The sequence below is a fragment of the Condylostylus longicornis genome, unplaced genomic scaffold (genome assembly GCF_029603195.1).
Source record: "Condylostylus longicornis isolate FDR11 unplaced genomic scaffold, ASM2960319v2 ptg000044l, whole genome shotgun sequence".
NCBI lineage: Eukaryota > Metazoa > Arthropoda > Insecta > Diptera > Dolichopodidae > Condylostylus > Condylostylus longicornis.
The window spans coordinates 11579521-11602086 of NW_026578013.1; the positions used below are offsets into that span (position 1 = coordinate 11579521).

The window sequence follows — 22566 nt, forward strand, 5'->3', positions numbered from 1 at the left end:
TGTAACTCTCTAGTAACATTAAAAAGTCAATCTTGAAACTTTTAACTTATTGTGAATAGGCCAAACTGTTGTAAAAGAAAGACATTTATGTCATGAAACAATATTTAATCTAAATCAAAACAAAAACATGTGCATTTACTGCCAGAATTTCATTTAAAATTTTTAGGTACAAAATTAAGTATTAATTAAGATTTGTGACTTTTTTTAAAAGGCTAAAAAAGGCAAATAACTTTAAAATGGATATTGTAAAAGAGGTTTTAGAGAAGCAACAAAAAGAACTTGAAAAATATAAACCAGTTACAGTAGAAAAGCATTTAGAAGTTCGAAATGATTTAGGAATGATGTTGTGTACGGATCCGAATGATATAAATGCGGAACAACTAAAGTGAGGACATTTTTTATAAACCTATTTTTGCTTATTAATTTGAATTTTTAGGGAAAATAAAGAAAATTTTCTTCAAGAATTGACTAGAGATAACGTACAGCTTTTACTAAATGAAATTTGGGATTTACCAACAGAACGAATTGATGAATGTGTAGTTGCTAAACTTCCTCCATCTACTACGATTTTACCGCGTTTACGTAAAATTCCAGGCCCTAAAGTACTTACTAAATGGGAAAAATTTGCCAAAGAGAAGGGAATCAAAAAGCGAAAGAAAGATAAAAAAATATTTGATCAAGAATTGGATGTAAGTTCCTTGTTATTCTTATACAGTAATTAGGACTTGTGATTCTGTTAAATATTAAGACTTAGTATGCTAGTATAGTATTCTTCTGTAGATCATATTTAGTTTAATTTATAGTCAAAAATTTCTTCTGCAGAAATGGGTTCCGACTTACGGTTATCGCCGTGCTGAAGCGGAAAAATCAAAGGACTGGGTTTTGGAAGTTCCACAGACCGCAGATCCAATGGCTGATATGTTTCAACAAAAAGTGGATTTACGTAATGAAAAAGTTGCTAAAAATGAGATTCAACGTATGAAAAATATTGTTAGAGCAAAGAAAATGGACATACCTCGCAGTGGCTACTTAGGTCCCGAAGTGGCCTCTTCAAAACAACTTTTGACTGCAGCATCTATTGCTAAAGCTTCAACAGCTTCTATTGGAAAATTTCAAGAGAAGTTGCCTAAGGAAAAACAAGCACGGGGTATTGGCATCAAAGAACTTATGCCTGGATTAAAAAGAAAAACATCGCATTTAAGAGAAATTTCTGAAAAGGAAGAAAATTTGGAACTCATAAAATCGGTTTTGAATAAGAAACCAAAACTAAATGTAGATGCCGCTATATCATTACAGAAGAAGGAAGCTAAGGAGGAGTAAGTTATTTTGCATATTGAAGCATATTTTTTTTTATATCTAAATATTTGCAGAAGGGAAAAAGAAGCAACTGAAGGAGGAGCTAAGAAAAAGGGAAAGAAAGGGGGGTCCAAAAAAGGAAAGGCTGGGAAAAGTAGGCAGTTCAAAAAGCCAAAAGGTGGGCGGGGTCAAAAAGTAAGTGGCAAAAAGACTGCAGGGCGAAAAAGGCGATAAAATACAATATAGTGAGGGAATTAAGAGTTGAGTTTGATAACCGAATTTTATTTTTAAAAAATAAAAAAAAGTATGCTTAGGAAAAAAATTAATAACTCTGTTAACTTTTTAAAATAAATTTTAATCCAAAATTGCTTAAGTCTTTTTACACAGATTTTGGCTTTTTAATTATAGTTTCCTGAAAGTTTTCAGGTTTATTCCAATTTGATTTAAACTAAACTTAAATATTAATAATTTTATATTGGGTTCCCTTTTCTGAAAACTAGTTTGCGAGCTAGAATTTCGGTAAATGTGTAAACACGTTATTTAGTGGTAGGCCGTCTTTAACAAACGAAGTTTTGCGACAGGCTTATGTTTTTTAAATTGTAATCCATTTCTTTCGAAAAATCTGTAATGAAACTTCTTTGCCATGATTACAACAGGACTTTATCCATTAATTTTAAGTAATTAATTTGAATAATTAAAGTTTTAGTTTCCAATAAAAATACATTATGTAAATGCATATGTGTACGGCAGTTGGTAGCGCTTTGAATATGTTTATAGAGTTTATAATAAATAATTTAATAATTAAATAAACCTAATTTATTAATTTAATAAACCTAAAATTTGTTTGCAGATCTACATACTGTAAACGTTATTAAAATAGCTTCAATGCATACCAAATTTAGAACGGATTTTAAAAATTTATAAGTTGAATTCGCTGGTTCGCAATTAATGCAATAGTAACCAAAATATGAGAATAACCTTGGTTTCTGTTGTTTATTGTTTGGAATTATAAACTTCTATTACACAAAGTTCCTTACAATTTTTCTTTAAAATTTTTCACAAAAGTAGCATGTACATATATGTAATTTTATTTCATAATTCGTAATTATTGAAGCGTCAAATATTTTTTAAAAATTTGAATAAAATACACATATTTTGTTATTAAGTGTATTATAATAAAATAGAAAATGAGTAAAAGCTTAGCTAAACTTAAAAAACCCCCAAGTGATTTGACTAAATATGACAATGAACCATATATGCAAAACCCTTTGTTAACTTTCCGGCTCTCAGATGTGAAAGATCAAAAACATTTTAATTATTTGAAAAAAAAAGGTAAATTTTTGAAACATCACAGTCAATAAGAATAAGTACCTATACATGAAAACTCCCATACAAAAAAGTTTTTAAGAAATAAAAGAAAACAAAGTGAAATGATAATGTTCCAATCTAAAACACTAAAAAGGGTAAAAAAAATAAAACTGATTTTCCTGTTAATATTTCCAATGGATACGGGATTGGACATTACGTACATTGGACATTATTTTCAGCCTTGTATAGGAGTTTACATATTATTATAATTATTTCTATATATTTATGAAGAGTAGTACTTGCTGCAATTATCTAAAATTATTTTTTGGCATCTATGTAAGTATTTGTGTTTGATAGATTGCTTGAAACTTTCATTTTAGCCGCTCAAGAGAAAATTAAACTTGCTCGGTTAAGAATATCTGGTCTTGATGAAGATACTATCCCAAAACCAGAAATATATTATCAAGAAAAACTAAAAGAACACATTAAAAAAATACCAATACCAAAAATGTTGGAGAAAACGGATCATAAAATTAAAAGTTTTGCTCCCAATAATTTAAAAACCAAGTTTCCATTTATCGTAAAAGCTTATATGGAAGAAGTACATCAAGAATATGATCGCTTAATGAGAGTTTTTAGTTGTAAAAAAATTTTAAAAAATCCTTGTTGTTCTTATGAAAACCCAGCGGACTATGAAATACCATCCGTTGATTTTAATTTCAAATATATTGGTAAAACAAATAATTATCCTACCTATTTAGCAAATCGACACAGGCTAAAAAAAAATTTATTGATTATCCATCCGTTTGTGCGAGCGATTTTAGATTATTCAGTACAAGATTTTCCAGATGTTTTGAATGAGTTCGACAAATATAATGCAAATATAGAAGAACCTTTTGTCTTACCATCTTTGGTAAAACAAAGTACAAATGATTTATACAAAAGATCATACTTTATTCGCTGGTCATGGTTTCCAAGAATAGTTGCGGTTATCAAAAGATATTATAAAAAAAAAGGATACATCGAGAAATCGGTATGGACAAAAGCTTTCCGTTGCATTGATGGGCTTGTAATTCGTCAAGTGACAGATTTGAGAGTACGTACATTAAACCATTTGATTGATTGTTGTTCATCAAGCAAACTTATTCCACATTTAAAAATAAATTTGGAATGTGATGATGGAGGTTTGGATTTAAATCCAAGTTATGAAATGATAGAGGCAGCATTTTGTAGAATAGCTACTGAAATACGTGAAGTTAGCAGCATCTTAGATCCAATAGCACCGCAAGTGGATCCATATTTAGCACAAAGAAGTGGTGAAATGTTTAAACTAAATGTTAATGATATATTTTTTGAGGAAATTATAGATAAAATAAAGACAGCCTTACGTGTTACATACGCCCCGATCCGGGAATATGTTCAAAGTTTTCAAAATAGGTATTATGCTCTTTATAGGTGAGACTATTATTGATAAATTTGTGAATTAATATATTATGTGTTGTTATACTGTGTATATCTATGTACAAACTGCAATATTTGTGGGTGGAGCAGTATATGTTGCATTAATTTATGAAACTTGCATCCATAATTTCATACTTCCCTCTTTATAAAACTGAAAAAATGTTATACATAAGTATATACATATATGTACATATGTAGGAAGCATGTAGTTTTTAAAACAAATATCGGTACTAACTGGTTGTAAATAATTTGCAAATTTGAAACATAGGTATGTACATATTATTTTACATTAGGAATTTATATGGGAATTATAATTGCGACAAAGATATTTTAACATACACACATATTGATATATTTCAATCTGTTTTTCATAATACATATGTACATATGTATATATTAATTTAGCTCTTACATAATTATGTATTTAGTACGAGTTTTTATTAACCTATGTCCATACATACTTTCATATACATATACATAGATATATTTATTAAACTGTAAAAATCAAAAATTTGTCAAAGAAAGCCAAAACAATTTGTGCAAGTGTTTGTTAAACAGTTTAAAACGTGCGTAACATACACATGCTTACATACATACATATACACAATAATAGTATTATCAATGTTTTTATAATTTTACGTTACATTGGTTATTTATAGCAAAGAAATGCTGGATGATATTGATTGTTTTTTAAGAGAACCTAGAGAATTTAAAGAATATTTTGAAAAGATTGAGTCATATTTTGCTCTAGTAGATATATTGCTGCGAGAACCCCAACGGGAGTTCTTTGAAATGGCTTTAATTAATAATGCTCCAGCTATAAAAAAGTTACGTGAAATTACTGATACTCAGATTGACAGAATAACTAAAATGATTGTTGAAGAGCATATGAAAGAAGAACATGAGATTTGTAGAATATTTGAAGCATTAAGACAAAGAGCTTTAGAAGTGCCAAGAACAACAGAACAATTAATGGCCAATGGAGAATATATGTTACGCATAAAAACGAAGGATATTTTTGTGTTGAGCGAGCGAATTCAGAAATGTTTACAAGTCGGTACCGACTTGGTATCGTTGACTGAAATGAGTGAAGAACATATAGCTTTGACAATAACTACTATAAGTTGGTTAGTTAAAATTAATGAGGTTTTCGAAACGAATGCAACCAATTTTGAAACATATAAAGGTGCTTTTGAAGAACATTTACAAGAAGTTATTAAGAAATTAGTGGAAGATATTGATGAGATGATACCAAAGTTGGCGGTCTTAGATGACATGAGCGATAAAGAAAAATTTACAGACTATTATTTTTTGCTACAAAATTTTATGGATCAAATTAAATGCTTAGAAGACTATGTCAAGTGGATTAATAAGGAAGAAAAACTTTTTAAAATGTCGGTTAGCAGTTATCCGAATTTAGAAGTTATCAAAGACTTTGTATTTCCATTTTCAGCTCTAATGAAGTATGAATTTTGATTTGGTTATCAAAATAATTAATTTTTTTTTATTTCATTTTCTATTTTATTATCTTGCAAATAGATTATGTGTGAGGTGGAAGCGCTATTATTTCGTTTGGATGGATGGACCTTTTGAATATTTAGAACCAAAATTTGTTGAAGAAACTGTTGATGATTTTCATAAAGAATTCATGAAAAATCAAAAGTTTTATCGCAATAAAATTAAACAAGATTTGATAGCAAATCCAATTTTAAAATTTAAGGTAGTAAATACAAATTTTGTTTTTATTAGTTTAATGAGAAAACAGTTTAAAATACCCATACGTATGTACATTATTATGTATGTATATGTATGTTTAATTACATTTACATCTTATATTTAAGGGGCAAACTGAAGACCCTGACGCGACAAAACATCCGTGCCCATTACGTTTAACATCAATGATGCTTTCTTGGATAAAGGATTTCGGTATTGGCGCACAAATTGTTAATATAATGTGCAATCCGGCTTTGCGGAAAAGACACTGGATCGATATGTCCGAAATAGCTGGTTTTGATTTAACTCCAGATGCTGGTACGACTTTGCGCAAAATTATTAATTTTGGATTACAATCCAAGCTTGATTCGCTAGAGATAATAAGTGTAAGTGCAAATAAAGAACTGCAATTGCAAATGAATTTATATGCAATGATTAAAGAATGGGATACAATAATGTTCCCACATGGAGTGTATAGGGATACTGATTTAACAATATTATTAAATTGTGATGATATTCAAACAATGTTAGATGATCATATATTAAAAACATTAACAATGAGGGGTTCAGCGTTTATGAAGCCTTGCGAGCAAGAAGTGTTAGCTTGGTACGATAAGTTGATAAGATTGAATTCAACTCTTGATAACTGGGCCAGATGTCAAGCCAATTATTTATATTTAACACCAATTTTTTCCTCAAAGGATATTGTTGCGCAAATGCCAGAAGAAGGGCGGTTATTTATAGGCGTCGATCAAATTTTCAGGCGAAGTATAGGCTTTGTAATACGGCAACCCTTAGTGATAGAAACAGGTCCATCACCTGGTTTGTTGGAATCAATGGAAAAAGCAAACGAAATGCTAGAAAATATTTCTGTGGGTGTTAATAATTATTTAGAAAGAAAACGATTGTTTTTTTCGAGATTTTTTTTCTTATCCAATGATGAAATGCTTGAGATACTTTCAGAAACAAGGGACCCACTACGTGTTCAGCCACATTTATGTAAATGTTTTGAAGGCATTTATCGTTTAGAATTTACTGAAGCAAAAGATGTTCTTGCTATGATAAGTTCTGATCAGGAAAGAATAAATTTTGTTACACCGATTTCAACTGCTGCAGCAAGTGGTAGTGTGGAAAAGTGGCTAGCTCGGGTTGAAGAAGAAATGTTAATTGCTGTTCAAAATGAAAATGCGAAAAGTTTTTCTGACTTTAGAAAAAGGAAACGATCAGAGTGGGTTTGCAATTGGCCTCAAATGATTGTATTGTGTGTATCGCAAATTTATTGGGCTTTAAATGTTCACTCGAATTTGAATATGCAAAATCAGAATTTAATAAAGGAAGTTTTCAAACAGTTGACAATTGATTTAAATGAAATTGTTGCTTTAATTCGCTCAAAAACAATATCAAATTTAAATCGCATAACAATTAAATCATTAATTGTTATAGATGTACATGCTAAAGACGTTATTGCTGACTTAGTACAATTAAATGTTTGTTCTGAAACAGACTTTAATTGGTTATCACAATTGCGTTATTATTGGGAAGAAGGAACTGCTCTTGTTCGAATTATAAATGCAACTGTTCCATTTGCAAATGAATATTTAGGGAATTCTGATCGCCTAGTTATTACACCATTAACTGATCGCTGTTACAGAACTTTGATAGGCGCCTATCAGCTGCATTTGAATGGTGCTCCGGAAGGCCCGGCAGGTACTGGAAAAACTGAGACAACTAAGGATTTGGCAAAAGCTTTAGCAGTTCAGTGTAAAGTATTTAATTGTTCCGATGGTCTAGATTATAAAGCGATGGGAAAATTTTTTAAAGGGTTAGCAGCTTGCGGTGCTTGGGCATGTTTTGACGAGTTTAATCGAATTGAGTTAGAAGTACTGTCAGTGATTGGTCAACAAATATTATCTATTATACAAGCAATTCGAACTAATCTGTCTAAATTCGTTTTTGAAGGCACTGAACTAAAACTAAACCCGGCTTGTTATGTATGTATAACCATGAATCCGGGCTACGCGGGGAGATCTGAATTGCCAGATAATTTGAAAGTTTTATTTCGTTCTGTTGCAATGATGGTACCAGATTATGCAATGATTGGGGAAATTTCCTTGTATTCTTTTGGTTTTATAGATGCCAGAAAACTAGCTGTTAAAATTGTTACAACATATCGATTATGTTCAGAGCAACTTTCATCTCAAAACCATTACGATTATGGAATGAGAGCAGTAAAAACTGTTTTATCAGCATGTGGAAACATTAAAAAAGCTTTCCCGGATGAAGATGAAAACGTTTTATTGTTAAGATGCCTGTTAGATGTTAATTTACCAAAATTTCTTTCATTTGATATACCACTTTTCGAGGGCATTATTTCTGATTTGTTTCCAGCTATCAAATTACCTCAATTAGATTATTCATTAATGGAAAAGGCTTTTAAAGAAGCTTGTCAGGAATCTAATTTACAACCAATAGAATCATTTTTCATAAAAATTATTCAGGTAGAGTTGTTAATAAAATATATATAGCATGTATATGTATGTATGTACGTAGAACTTGTTATGAATGAAATTTTGGCTTTCTTTGGTTTTTTTCGATTTTTATTGCCATTATTTCTATCTGGAGCCTCAGTTTGTTCAAAAAGAGGTACAAAAATTTGAAGTGATTGTGTTAAGTTTGCAGTTTTAGTTTTTAAAATATAAATTAAATACTTAAAGTATTTTTATTTGTTTAGACATATGAAATGATGATAGTACGCCATGGTTTTATGTTAGTAGGAGATCCAATGGCAGGGAAAACTAAGACCTTGCAAGTTTTAGCTGCCATCTTAGAGAAATTAAAAAATTTAAACGACGAAGCGAGCAAGTATTACCAAAAAACTGAAATGGGTATAGTTAATCCAAAATCAATTACGATTGGTCAGTTGTATGGAGCATTCGATTCTGTATCATATGAATGGACTGATGGAATTGTTGCAACAATATTTCGTGCATTTGCTATGGATTCATCACTAAATAGGAAATGGGTAATATTTGACGGGCCTGTAGATGCCGTGTGGATTGAAAATTTAAATACAGTATTGGATGATAATAAAAAATTATGTTTAACTTCTGGAGAAGTAATAGCAATGTCTCCACAAATGTCAATGATTTTTGAAGTTATGGATTTATCACAAGCATCACCCGCTACAGTTTCCCGTTGCGGTATGATATACATGGAGCCTAAAAACCTAGGTTGGAAGACGTTTGCTTTGTCCTGGTTAAACAAGTGTGATTCCAAATGGGCTGATGAAAATGGACGCGATTTAATTTTACAATACCTAGACTGGCTTGTTGAACCGGTGAAATTTTAAAGATATTTTTTATTACTACTTAAATTAAACATTTTTCTTTTTTTCAATAATCTTATACATCATCCTCCGGCCACATTCAGTCACAAACTTTTATTCGAAGGAATTGTTCTCAACTCCTAAACCCTGGAGAATTTAGTGTCTTGCGTACAACTTTTGAGTTATTTGACATGTTTATGGCCGAAGCTCTAGATGAAAATCCTGAAGAGTACACGAAATATCTTTTTTATTGGATTCCAGTAGCATTAATGAATGCTGTTAATTGGGGAATAGGGGGAATTCTAGATATTAAATCTAGAGAAAAATTTGACGAGTTCCAAAGATCGGTAAATTTAATTATTTCCATATATTATATGCTTAACAATTGCGACAAGACATGATATCATCCTTCTTTTTTCATTTTGTAAAAGATGTGGACAAATACAAATGAACAGTATCCTATGCCTAGAAAATTGGGAAACGTGGAAATTATTATGCCAGGAGAAGGCCTTATATTCGATTATTTGTACGTTTTCAAGCAAAAGGGACAGTGGAGATACTGGCCTGATATTGCAAGAAAGCAAGATATTGAAATTACACCATCAGGATATTTAGTGAAGACAATAGATACAGGACGATATATGTACATTTTAGATTTACACTTTAAGGTAAAATTGAATAAAGTACACAATCATTATATCTAAATACATAAGTGTATAAATATGGAATTTGTTTTATATTCAGCATAATAAAAAACTACTATTTGTTGGGCCAACTGGAACAGGAAAAAGTTTTTATGTCCAAAATATGATATTGACAAAGCTCAGTGAAGAGTTATACACAAAAAACTTTATAACTTTTACAGTTATGATGACAGCAAATCAAACGCAAGATTTGGTGCTTTCTAAGGTACTGTAATTATAATTTTTATAAGTAAATTTATAAAAATTTAATATGTTAATTATGTTTTGTATTTTGTTAGCTAATTAAACGTCGACGGGGTTTTTTTGGACCACCAAAAGGTCAAATTGCGGCAATATTTGTTGATGATATGAACATGCCAGCTAAAGAAAAATTTGGTGCACAACCGCCTCTTGAACTCTTAAGGCAATACTTTGATTACGGTCATTGGTATGATTTGAAGGATACAACAAAAGTTTGGATTCAAGATACATTAATGATATGCGCTTGTGCGATTCCTGGTGGTAGTCGCCAAGACGTTTATGCAAGGTTTTTAAGCCATTTTAATATATTTTCAATAAACGAATTCGCAGAAATTACTATGAATCGTATTTTTGTTTCAATACTAAGTACAGCATATAAAAATAATGGTCATACTATGGAAGTTAATGCATCGGTTAAACAAATTGTAGATGCAACATTAATAATTTATAAATTAGTTCAAATGGAATTATTACCAACTCCTTCAAAGGCACACTATATTTTTAATATTAGAGATATAGCTCGAGTTATTGGTGGTTGTTCATTATTAAAAAAGGAATCGGTGGACAGTAAAACAGTTTTCCCAAGAATTTGGTATCATGAAGCCATGAGAATTTTTTATGATAGATTAGTCGATAATTACGATTATGAGTGGATGTTTAATAAGCTAAATGATTGTCTTAAAGAGTGTTTTAATACAAGTCCTGAATTAGCGTTTGAAAATTATCTTAAAGAAGAAGGAAGCGAATTCAATTTAGATCTCGCTAATAAAATTATTTTTGGTTCGTATTTAGATGAAGATGTTGAAACAGATGATAAAAAATATGAAGAAGTGCAGTCAGTTGAAGTATTTTACAATATTGCTTTCAAAAATCTTGAAGAATACAATTCAATGAGAAAAACTAAAATGGATATATCTTTATTCACATATGCTCTTCAGCACTTAAATAAAATTTGTCGTGTAATGTCTATGCAAGGTAGTAGTGCTTTGCTAGTCGGTATTGGTGGTTCTGGCCGACAATCGTTATGTAAATTGGGAGCTCAAATAAATTCACAGTCTTTATATCAACCTGAAATTACAAAAAATTATGGCGCAAATGATTGGCATGACGATTTGAAAGCAGTACTAAAAGAAGCTGGTGGATTAGGAAAACATACAACTTTCTTAATGACAGAAAATCAAATTAAAATGGAATTATTTTTGGAAGATATTGATTGCTTACTAAACACTGGCGAAGTTCCAAATATGTATGCAATAGATGAAAAGCAAGAAATTTTAGACTTGGTTCGTTTAGCAGCACAAGGAGGCAATAGGAATTTGGATGTGTCCCCGCTTCAAGTTTTTTCGTATTTTGTTAATAGATGTCACCAAAAATTGCATATTATGCTTTGCTTAAGTCCGATTGGTTCATCGTTACGAACTCGTATTCGACTTTACCCATCTCTGGTTAACTGTTGTACTATAGATTGGTTTCAATTGTGGCCAGAAGAAGCTTTGACTGTAGTTGCTGAACGATGTATGAATGAAGTAGAGCTTGAGCAGAACATTAAAGATGCCGCTGTTGTCTCATTTCAATATTTTCATACAACGGCTAATAAAATAATAGAAGAATTTTATAAAGAAACGGGTCATATAATATATATAACTTCAGCATCCTTTCTAGAATTGATCAAATCATTTCAATTGCTTATTGAAAGGAAAATGAAAGATGTTATGGATCAAAAGACAAGATATCTTGGAGGCTTAGAAACACTAAAAAGGGCAGCCGCTACAATAGCTATTATGTCAAAAGAATTAAATGATCTTCAACCAAAATTAGTAAAAATGGCAGAAAATTCGCAAAAAATGATGGAAGAAATAAGTGTTGAGACAATTGCTGCTACGGCAGCTGCCGAACAGGTTAAAAAAGACGAAATTGTTGCTAAAGCGCAAGCTGAAGCGGCCGAGATTTTAAAAAGCGAATGTGAAAAGGACCTTGCCAAAGCAATTCCAGTGTTGGAAGAAGCTTTGCAAGCTCTGAATACATTAAAGCCATCAGATATTACTCTAGTGAAGTCTATGAAAAATCCGCCATCTGTTATAAAATTAGTTTTAGCTTCGGTTTGTGTTATAAAAGGAATTTCTCCTGATCGCGTTAATGACCCAACAACAGGTAAAATGGTGAATGATTACTGGGGACCAAGTAAACGCCTTCTTGGTGATATGAATTTTCTCCAATCATTGAAAGATTTTGATAAAGATAACATTCATACAGAAATAATGAAAAAAATTCGTAAAGACTATATTCCCAATCCGGAATTTCAACCAAAAATTGTTGCTAAAGCATCAAGCGCTGCAGAAGGTTTGTGCAAATGGGTAATAGCAATGGATTTATATGACGCAGTAGCAAAAGTTGTTGCCCCAAAAAAAGCTAAATTAGCTGACGCAGAAAAAGAGTATGCAGATACAATGCAGTTGCTGAATGAAAAACGTGAACTGGCTGCTGAGTTAGAAAGAAATCTCGTACGTTTAAATGAAGAATTAGATAAGGCTAACATGGAGATGAAGCGGACAAAAGATGAGGTTGAGTTTTGTCAAACTAAATTGACAAACGCAGAAACATTGATTAGCGGTTTAGGTGGAGAAAACGAACGTTGGACAAAATCCGCAGAAAATTTACAGCTTGTTTATGATCATTTACCAGGCGATATTTTGATTTCTTGTGGTATAATAGCCTACTTAGCGACAATAACAGCAAAACTTCGTTGTAAATGTATAGAAGATTGGTTTAAAAAGTGTAAAAGTTTAAATATCCCGTGCTCAGATAAATATGTTCTGCTGGAGGCATTGGGTTCTAGTATTAAAGTTCAAAATTGGAATTTATTTGGTTTACCGAGAGATCCTTTTTCAACAGAAAATGCTATTATAATGGATAACTCAAGACGTTATAGTTTGTTTATAGATCCTCAAGGTCAAGCAAATAAATGGATTAAGAATATGGAAAGAATCAATAAATTAACAACTGTCAAATTTTCTCAGAGTGATTATATGAAAATAATTGAGAAATCCATAGAAGTTGGTACACCAGTTTTAATTGAAAATATTATGGAAGAGTTAGAAGTACCGTTGGATCCAATACTAAATAAAAATATTTTTAAGCAAGGAGCTCATGAATACATTAGTTTGGGTGATAATATTGTGATGGTTTCTCCAAAGTTTCGACTTTATATGACTTCAAATCTCAGAAATCCACACTTTTTACCAGAGATTTATAATAAAGTTACTATAATAAATTTTGCTCTAACGCAATCAGGGTTGGAGGATCAGTTATTAAGCATTGTTGTCGCAAAAGAACGACCAGATCTTGAGGAGCTACGGCAAATTTTAGTAACAGAAAACGCGGAAAACCGGACTGCTTTAAAAGGTGCTGAAGACATGATATTGCTCACCTTATCTGGACCAGGTAATATTTTAGAGAATCAAGAAGCTATAGATATATTGGAAGAATCAAAAAAACTCTCTGTTACAATTCAACAAAAACAAGAAACGTCTAAGGTAACTGAAGCGAAAATTGATACCTTTCGCCTTAATTATAAAACAGTTGCTCGGCACTCATCTGTTTTATACTACACAATTACTGACTTACCAAATATTGACCCAATGTATCAATTTTCCCTTAATTGGTATATTAATCTGTATATTTATTCGATTGAAAATGCTAATAAATCAAAAGACATTGGAAGACGTATTAAATTCCTGATTGAGGCAATAACGTTAAATTTGTATAGCAACATTTGTCGATCAATATTTGAAAAGGATAAGTTACTGTATTCTTTCATTTTGGCAACGCAAATTATGATTGCTGCAGATCGTATGGATTCTACTCAGTTACTTTTTTTCTTAACCGGTGGTGTTGATGTTAAAAAAAAATCGCCAAACCCGAATTCAACTTGGATTTCAGAAATTATGTGGAATGCAATTTGCAATTTAGAACAATTAAATATTTTTAAAGGAATAACTAATTCTTTTAAAGAAAATTCGATAGAATGGAAGGCTTACTATGATCACGCAGAGCCACAATCACAATTGTTACCCGATCATTGGCACGACAAGACAAGTGGTTTTGAAAAAATTATAATATTAAAAGCAATTCGCCCTGATAAAGTATGTACTGCGTTAAAGAACTTTATCACAGTTGAAATAGGGCAGCAATTTGTACAACCACCTCCATTTGACATAGCAAAATCGTATGAAGATTCAAATTGTTTATCTCCTTTAATTTTTATATTATCACCAGGATCCGATCCTATGAGTTCATTGGTTTCATTTGCCGAAAAAATTGGTTTCGACGAACAGTTTCAAAGTATTTCTTTGGGGCAAGGGCAGGGTCCAATAGCTCAACGACTGATTGAAGATGCCCAAGAAAGTGGGTATTGGGTGTGTTTGCAAAATTGCCATTTAGCATCATCATGGTTACCCACTCTTGAAATTTTGTGGGAAAAGTAAGTTTTAACGTTATTTAAATTTATCAGTTGTTCAAATATACATATTGTATTTTTAAAATAGAATGGACGTTTTTAATACAGATCCACAATTTAGAATATGGTTAACCGCGTATCCATTCGATAACTTTCCAGTAGCTTTATTACAAAACTCGGTTAAAATGACAAATGAACCTCCAACTGGCTTGCAACAAAACTTACTTAGGTCTTACAATTCGGAGCCAGTTAATGACGAAAAATTTTATTTAGGTGAATAAAATCTATGCAACATACATTATTCAATTAGTATTATTGTTTATAAATTATAATGTACATATGTAAATATGTATGTATATAATAATGTGTATATCTAAACAAATGTACTGATATGCATGAATGTGCGACGTACTTGCTTTTATTTATTCAGGTTGTCCTTCAGCTGATCGTGCCTTTACCCGGCTCCTGTATGGTATATGCTTTTTTCATGCTGTAGTTCAGGAGCGAAGAAAATTTGGTTCTCTTGGTTGGAATATTGCTTACGGATTTAACGAATCAGACTTCCAAATTTCGGTTCAACAACTTTTGATGTTGCTTAATCAATATGAAGAAATTCCTTTTGCAGCAATTTCTTATTTAACTGCAGAATGTAATTATGGTGGAAGAGTCACAGATGAATGGGATAGAAGATCAATAGTTACTATTTTAAAAGATTATGTCAATAATGATGTTGTTTGCGACATGAAATATCGTTTTGCTGACGATGACATTTACATTTTACCACGTCAAAACGAGCACAGAGAAATTATAAAATATATTGAGGAAAATATACCAACAATGCCCCCACCGGAGGTTTATGGCTTGCATTCTAATGCTGGAATCGTGAGAGATTTACAAACTTCGAAATCTCTAATTGATTGTATGATTTTAACTCAGGGTAAAGGAACAACTGCATGTTTTGTTGCAGACAATATTTTATTGGAAGTTGTTACTAGAATTGAGGAAAGCCTTCCAGAAGATTTTAACATGGAAGAGGCCAAGAAGAAATATCCCGTTAATTATAATGAAAGCATGAACACTGTATTAATACAAGAAATGGATCGTTTTACAAAATTGTTAAAAGAAATCAAAAAGTCTTGCAGTAATTTAAAAAATGCGATAAAAGGAAACATAGTTTTGACACCAGAACTTGAAGAAATTATAATAGCTATTAATTCCAAAAAGGTTCCCACAGTTTGGATGAAAAAATCATACCCGAATTTGAAACCATTGGCATCCTATATTCAAGATTTTCTAGATCGATTGAATTGGTTAGAAAAATGGTGAATTTCATATTTTGTTCCATAAGTGAAATAATATTATTTTAAAATCCTATGCATTTGTTTGTTTTTTAGGTTTTTAAATAACAAACCACCAACATTTTGGCTGTCAGGTTTTTTTTTCACTCAATCGTTTTTAACAGGAGCTTTGCAAAACTATGCACGAAAATATAAAATCCCAATAGATGCATTAACATTTGATTTTGAAGTATTAAAGGCTTTTTGGTATGAATAACACAAATAATGCATATAAAATTTTCTATGAAATTTAACTGTATCAACTTTACTCTTTTTCATTGCAGGATGGAAACTCCTCCAGAAGATGGAGTTTATATTAACGGATTGTTTTTAGAAGGATCAAACTGGAGTTGGGAAAATAATGGTTTAGTTGAACAATCGCCAAAAATACTATTTACAGTTATGCCTGCATTTCACTTCTATGTAAGAGTGTATATTTTTCATTAATGGATATTTTGGATTATTCTTTAACGAAATTGTTTTATAGTAAGCTTCTCTTTGAAAATAATAATTTAATATATTAGTGTGATAACGTCGAGAAGCAGATCAAATTCTTTCTTGAAAAAGAAGACATAAAATCTACAAAAAGAATACTAGTGCAAAGTTTTTAATAAAATTAAATTAATTATATTTAAGTAGCTATAAAAAAGCTTTTAAAAATATAACTAGCCAATTGCTCTAAAACATTTTCTGACAAAATTAAATATCAATAGGTATTCATTTCCCTGTTATACGAGTAGTATCTAAAAAATAGGGTATTGAAATATGTATAAGGTATGTATTGTTTTATGCACTTTTTTTATATTATTGATACTCATAAAAATGAAATGGGATATTTCATTTATTGAACTTACTCAGTTTTGATTGATACCAATTTCAATTGTAAAAATTTTCCTAAATCTTATTTGATATAGAGAAATGTACTAAAATCTTAACTCTAAATATTATTTCTTCTAGTAACATTTTAAACCAAAAGATTTAAATCGTGTTTTACTCAAAATAGCAAAAATGTAATTATCATGTTCTGAAAGATGAGAAAACTCTAGATATGCATCCCTGTCACATGATATGATGTTCTTTCTTTTTTATAGTGGGGCCTTAGTAAGCCTAATATACTGATTAACCTAAACTTCTTCGTTAGGAAATATGACTAATACAGGTTCTTTTATAATATTTTAATTACATAAGTATGTTCGTATTTTTAATTAAGGACAACTCAAAATGGCGTATTTTTAAAATATTTAATAATTAATACAATACAGTTCTTTTATAATTTCATTATCTTAATTTTTAATCTAATTTAATTTTTAATCAATATTTTCAACTTTATTTGTAGGTCAAAATTAAAGAAATTAAAATTTACATATTTGTTTAGCTACTTTTAAATATAAGACAAATTTTTTATTCGTTTAGTTATGTTGCTAATTATCATTTGCAGCCGATACTCATTAAAGAACTGCAAGAAGGCTCAAGATATCGGTGTCCCTTATATAAAACAGCTGAGCGTAAAGGTACTTTATCAACAACGGGACATTCAACCAATTTTGTTTTATCGCTCCTTTTGAATACAAAAATGCCGGCATCACATTGGATAAAGCGAAGTACCGCTTTAATATGTCAAACAAGCAGTTAAAATTATTTTATTTCGGATGTATTAATTTATTTTTTATAGCTAATTAAAAAAATGAACTGAATATTTAAAAAGCAAATAAGACTGGTGAAAAATAAACATAACATTCTGCTTTTGAATTATACATATACATACATATACGTATATATTATCTGGAATTCAAAATTAAGTATGTACTATTTATATATGCATATGCACTTATATACTACATATATTATATACTTACATATATGAATATGTATGCATGTGCGTGAATATGGGGGAAAGTTTTTTAAAGCAGGATTATAACATTATATGAAGATAATGTGGATATTTTCAATAAAATTATTATATTAAATATTTTCAATAAAACTTATATTTGAGTTTTAAAAGTGGTTTTTTAAATATACTTAGGTTCTGTTTTTCAAATACATGCGTACATATGTACATATGTATGTAAATTCTTGAAATTTAGTGCCTGACCGTCAATCTCGCTATTTTACCCGGAAAGTGAGAAGAAAGTGAGTAACTATCTTATACTTATAATTGTAATTTTCGAGTAAGAATTATTCCGATTGCGTATCCCGTTTTTTTTTAAATTGTATTTAAAAAAAAGTTTTTCACTTTGTTTTTGAAAGTGAAAAATTCAGTCGATAATTTAAAAAAAAAAGCAAAAATCCAATAAAAAAAATGAGTTTTTTTTAAAAAATTAGAAAATACTTATAATTCTGATTTGAAAGTGAATAAATTATTAAAGAGCTTCAAGCAATTTTTTGCTTCATCAAAGCGAGGGTTGAACCTTTCCAAATGCTTCGTCCTACGAAATTTCCCAGTAAAAACTGACTGGCTTTTTCACACAAACGAAAAATATAAGTGCCTCTGTGGTATGAACTACTTACATTTAAATGTATTCATGTAGACGGATTTACAATCCTAGATAGTATAAGTATTTGATTTCTGATTAATTTTACTTGACAAGATTTTTTTTCTTTAAATTATAATGCTTACTCCAGTAAACGCTTCGGATATAAGGATGTGTGAGGTAACAAAGTTGTTATTGCTAGACTCACGTCTCGCTATTTGCACTATTTGTCACAAAAAGCGTCCACAATGTTATTTTTGAAAATTGTCACATTTATTCAATTGACGGTCACTTCCCGCAAAAATGCCATTCTGCGTCCAACATATAGATGGAAATGGAACGCAAACATTTTTTCATATTTGGGGTAAACAAAGAATTAATGTTCCTATTTCGAGTATCGAAAAAACATATGTATTTTTGTAACTCATATGGTTAATGACGTTTACAAATTTTTAATATGTAATTGATATGCATTTTATTAAGTAAACAAAATAAGAACATAAGATTTTGTGTAAAACATCTGTTTGTTGTTTTTTTTCCAAATAAAATTAAAAAATAATGAAAATCCTAATTTGAATTAAGAAATACTTCCTAAATTGCAAATTTGAATCCTTGATATATGATGGCTTTTGATAAGATTGTGGCCGGTATCTGCATATAAGAGTACTGCATATGTATGTATGTAGCATGAAAATCCAATTAAATGAAACAAGTTTTATAATTTATATAGTATTTAATTCAACAATGTCTTTTAAAAGAAACAAAATAAGGTTCAAAATAATTTTCATAAAAAATCTATTGTAAGATTTCTGATTATGGTTTTTAAATTAAATATTTTCAATTCACATAGTAATTTTATTAGATCACAGTTTAAATTACTTGACTGATTTTCTAATAAATTCTACATACAACTTTCCCCAGAATTTAATTATCAATATTATTCTGCGATTAAGCCCAAAAACAAGCGGATTTTGTAACCGATTTCTTGTATACCTAATAAAGAAGTGAAATTATGTCGCAATTTATAACTCAGTTTTTGTATAAAATTATACGTATATATGTATATGTATTTTTATTTTTAATAGCATTACAAAAAACGTGCAGTATAACGACTGCTTCTAAAAGTCTCCCACTTTTTAGACATCATTTGGAGTTATTGAGTTGTACAAGGCATACGACCGTCATCACCATCGTCTAAATCTGTACTATGCTCGCTACTAGATGAAGTTGCTATGTCTTGCACCAATGGATAATTATCACCTTGATCATCGGAATAGGTAGTTCGATTTAAAAATCGAGTTCTTCTTCGGGTGCGTTGACATTCACTAATAAAAAATAGGAAAGTTCTGTTACTAAAAACATCGCTTTTATTCGAAGCCAATCGCTTGGCATTATGCTTGACACATTTTTCAAGGCCTTCCATTTCGGGAGGTATCTGCAAAAAATTCAATTTTCCTTTGTATAGCCACTTTTTTGTAGGTATTAATTTTATTTACCGTTTCAGAAATTGGGCTCCATATTTTCGCGTCGAAATCTAGGCCTGATGTTGCCAAAATTGGAAAAGACGGATGAGGCTCTAAACAATTAACCTAACAATAAATAACCAAAAAATTAACAATTAGCATTAAAACGCAAATCAACCTACAATCCCTGATCTGTCTCCTTTTTGCCAATTTAGAATGACTTCACTTTCCTTATCCCATATAAACATATTTCCACAATCACTTCCGCTAATTACATACTCAGAATTGGGACCGAAAAAATTGACGCCTTTAATTGTTTTACAGTTTCTGAAAGTTATTTTCACATATGTAAAATATTTTTAAACTATTATTTAATAGTATTACAAATGGCCCCTGTATTGATGCGTAAAATGTCCTTTCAAATAGCATTTATTGTTGAAAAGATATATATCACCATCATTATATGAAGCTAAAATTTCGGTTCCTGTTTGGTTATATACAGCGCATGTTATGTAGCTATCATGATGTTTATTCTAAAGACACAAAACTATGTTAATTGTTTTAATAAAAATACTTTTTTCTTACATCAGTAACAAATTTTTCTGGAAACATTCTGTAAACTGGTTCTTTCACATTCCTCTTGTCATAAACTCTTACAAACTGATCCCTTCCACAAACACAAAATTCTTGATCTAATGGATTATGAGCAACGCTGTACAAATCAATCCTTTGGCGATTGCTACCGCGTACTGTTACTAATCGTTCGATAGGTTTTTCTCTTAAATCGCATCTTACAACAAATCCATCTTCACCTGCGGTTAAAATTTCATAAGGATTCATGGGACACACAGCTATTTTATGTACTGGACCGGAATGTTTAAACAATACGGTCGAAATATTTTTGGAACCATTTGGTCGTAAAATTTGATGACGCACTTGACCATCTCTTGCACTCGAAACAATATTTGTTCCACCACCAATATCAATAAATTTGGTTTGAAAAACATTTAAATTGTGGCCAGATAAAAAAGAATGAATCACTTTACTATTAGCCCAATCCCATAACATTATTTTTAGATCATCTGATCCTGTGCAAAGTATATTGCCAGATCGATTAAAATTTAAACTATTAACACAGCCACGATGTTTTCTTAAATTATGTGTAAGACGCAACTTTTCTATCGTTAATCTTGAGTTATATATTGTACTTTGAAAAGCCATAGGATCACGTCGCCTTCTATATGATATTCCAAGACCTGATAAGCCATGCTCGCGATATATTACTTCATATAAAAGGTTTGTTCTGTATTTTGGTTTTTCTTTTGTTAAAATTTCTTGAATTGAATTGATATCATCTGAAACATCTTGCTCTTCATCTGTATCATTCGATTCTAAACCGTGCGAGCTTGAATCAGAAGTCGAATCTGTTGCATATGTATTTTGTCCATCAGAATCATCTTCATTATTAGAATGAGCGGAGTCATCATCCATATGCTAAAATTACGAATTATTTGACTAAACAAAATATTAAAAATTTTACAACTTTCTTACATCAGAATCGCTGTTATCAACAGGTGCCTCATCGTTAGAAATATCCATATTTGAGCTATTAAGAGAAGATTCTGACGACGAAATTCTTCGTGGTCGATAATGTCGATTACGGTTTCGAGGTTTTCTAACTGTGTCAGTTTCACTTGGACCAGCTTCTTGTTCATTTGCATTTAGTGTTCTTGTAACATCTTTCATTTCGTCTTCTTTAACTGCTTCGTCGGTATTCGTATTATTCTGGACGACATTTTCGTTATTGGTTGAACTTTCACCTTCTAAATGTTCATTTTCAGTCTTAATACCCAAAACTTCTTGAGCTCTGTTCTTAGTACAATTATTACTTTGTGTGCATTCATTGTTTTTTTCCTTAAATGACTCTAATTGAACTGATATTTTATTTATATTTTCGTCTTCCATTATTTCTTCATTATTCGTTTCTTGGCTTGCTTGCGTTTCTTCTGTACCGATCATTTCAATATCATTCGTACATGAGCTAAAAATATTGAATGCTAGTATTAACAGCCATAATGTAATGTGTTTTTAAGTACATATAAATATACATACATAGGTAGGTATAAATTTAATGGGTACGTATTTTTTTTTCTAAATAATGCGTATTCGCTATTATTGACATAACATATTTTGACATGTATTTTATACACTTAGTGTGCCACAATATTTTAATTAAATTTAAGACCTAATATTGACAAATATTTATAAAAATAATCGATTTTACCTTGTTGAATTAACATCAGTAATTCTTAGTTCTTTTGGTAATAGTATATTCTCCAACTTGGATCTTTTTGCTGACGTACTTGAATCTCCAACATTCGTATCTTGCTCCATATTTTTCTCTACGGGGAAAATCCAGGTAAATCAATTTTGATATGACTTCTTTTAAAACAACTTTTTTAAAACTATGTAAAGGAAAAAAGTAAATTAAATTTCACCTTTCCTGATATAATTTTCAATTTTTCTATTTTTACTCTTAATATGCTGTCAAAAATTTCAAAACAAATGTTTTTTTTTCAACAATGGCAGCATTTCTTTTTTGTTCTCCATAACGAGAAGCAGTAAAACTTTCCGTTACTTTTAATTATAAATTTAAAAATTTGCGAGTGCGAAAATTATTTTAATAAAACTTTATAAGAATTTTGTTGTGCTTATTCTTTTTTTAAGTACATACACATTAAACTTTAACTGCATGCATATATTAGTTCTAATTTACAAGTGACATTGTCAAA

At 30.4% G+C, this 22566-nt stretch overlaps 3 protein-coding genes across 5 annotated transcripts; 2 read left to right on the forward strand and 1 right to left on the reverse strand.

Moving 5' to 3' along the window:
- Positions 1 to 90: 90 nt before the first annotated feature.
- Positions 91 to 1684, forward strand: LOC129610317 (ribosome biogenesis regulatory protein homolog). The gene is made up of 4 exons (XM_055522857.1): positions 91 to 385; positions 437 to 689; positions 823 to 1316; positions 1371 to 1684. Exons 1-4 carry the CDS (start codon positions 237 to 239, stop codon positions 1528 to 1530), a joined length of 1056 nt encoding a protein of 351 aa, XP_055378832.1. The 5' UTR covers positions 91 to 236; the 3' UTR covers positions 1531 to 1684.
- Positions 1685 to 2483: 799 nt separating this feature from the next.
- Positions 2484 to 17473, forward strand: LOC129610429 (dynein axonemal heavy chain 12). Its single transcript, XM_055522998.1, has 15 exons — positions 2484 to 2628; positions 2985 to 4059; positions 4725 to 5528; positions 5605 to 5785; positions 5907 to 8276; positions 8510 to 9115; positions 9208 to 9450; positions 9535 to 9771; positions 9848 to 10012; positions 10086 to 14527; positions 14592 to 14776; positions 14934 to 15825; positions 15898 to 16047; positions 16125 to 16263; positions 17279 to 17473. The coding sequence occupies exons 1-15, from the start codon at positions 2484 to 2486 to the stop codon at positions 17471 to 17473; spliced, it is 11829 nt and encodes a 3942-aa protein (XP_055378973.1).
- Positions 17474 to 19036: 1563 nt separating this feature from the next.
- On the reverse strand, positions 19037 to 22331 carry LOC129610232 (DDB1- and CUL4-associated factor 8). 3 transcript variants are annotated; one of them, XR_008697080.1, is made up of 8 exons: positions 22059 to 22315; positions 21326 to 21815; positions 20360 to 21268; positions 20159 to 20307; positions 19957 to 20101; positions 19808 to 19900; positions 19403 to 19746; positions 19037 to 19304 (listed from the first exon to the last, which is right to left on the reverse strand). XR_008697080.1 is itself a non-coding variant. In XM_055522715.1 (8 exons), exons 2-8 carry the CDS (start codon positions 22166 to 22168, stop codon positions 19465 to 19467), a joined length of 2178 nt encoding a protein of 725 aa, XP_055378690.1. In that variant the 5' UTR covers positions 22169 to 22176; positions 22273 to 22331; the 3' UTR covers positions 19037 to 19464. The 3 variants fall into 3 exon arrangements, 2 of the variants coding, with proteins under 2 accessions (XP_055378690.1, XP_055378689.1); XM_055522715.1 differs by having other exon boundaries at positions 19037 to 19746; positions 22059 to 22176; positions 22273 to 22331; XM_055522714.1 differs by having other exon boundaries at positions 19037 to 19746.
- Positions 22332 to 22566: the final 235 nt, after the last annotated feature.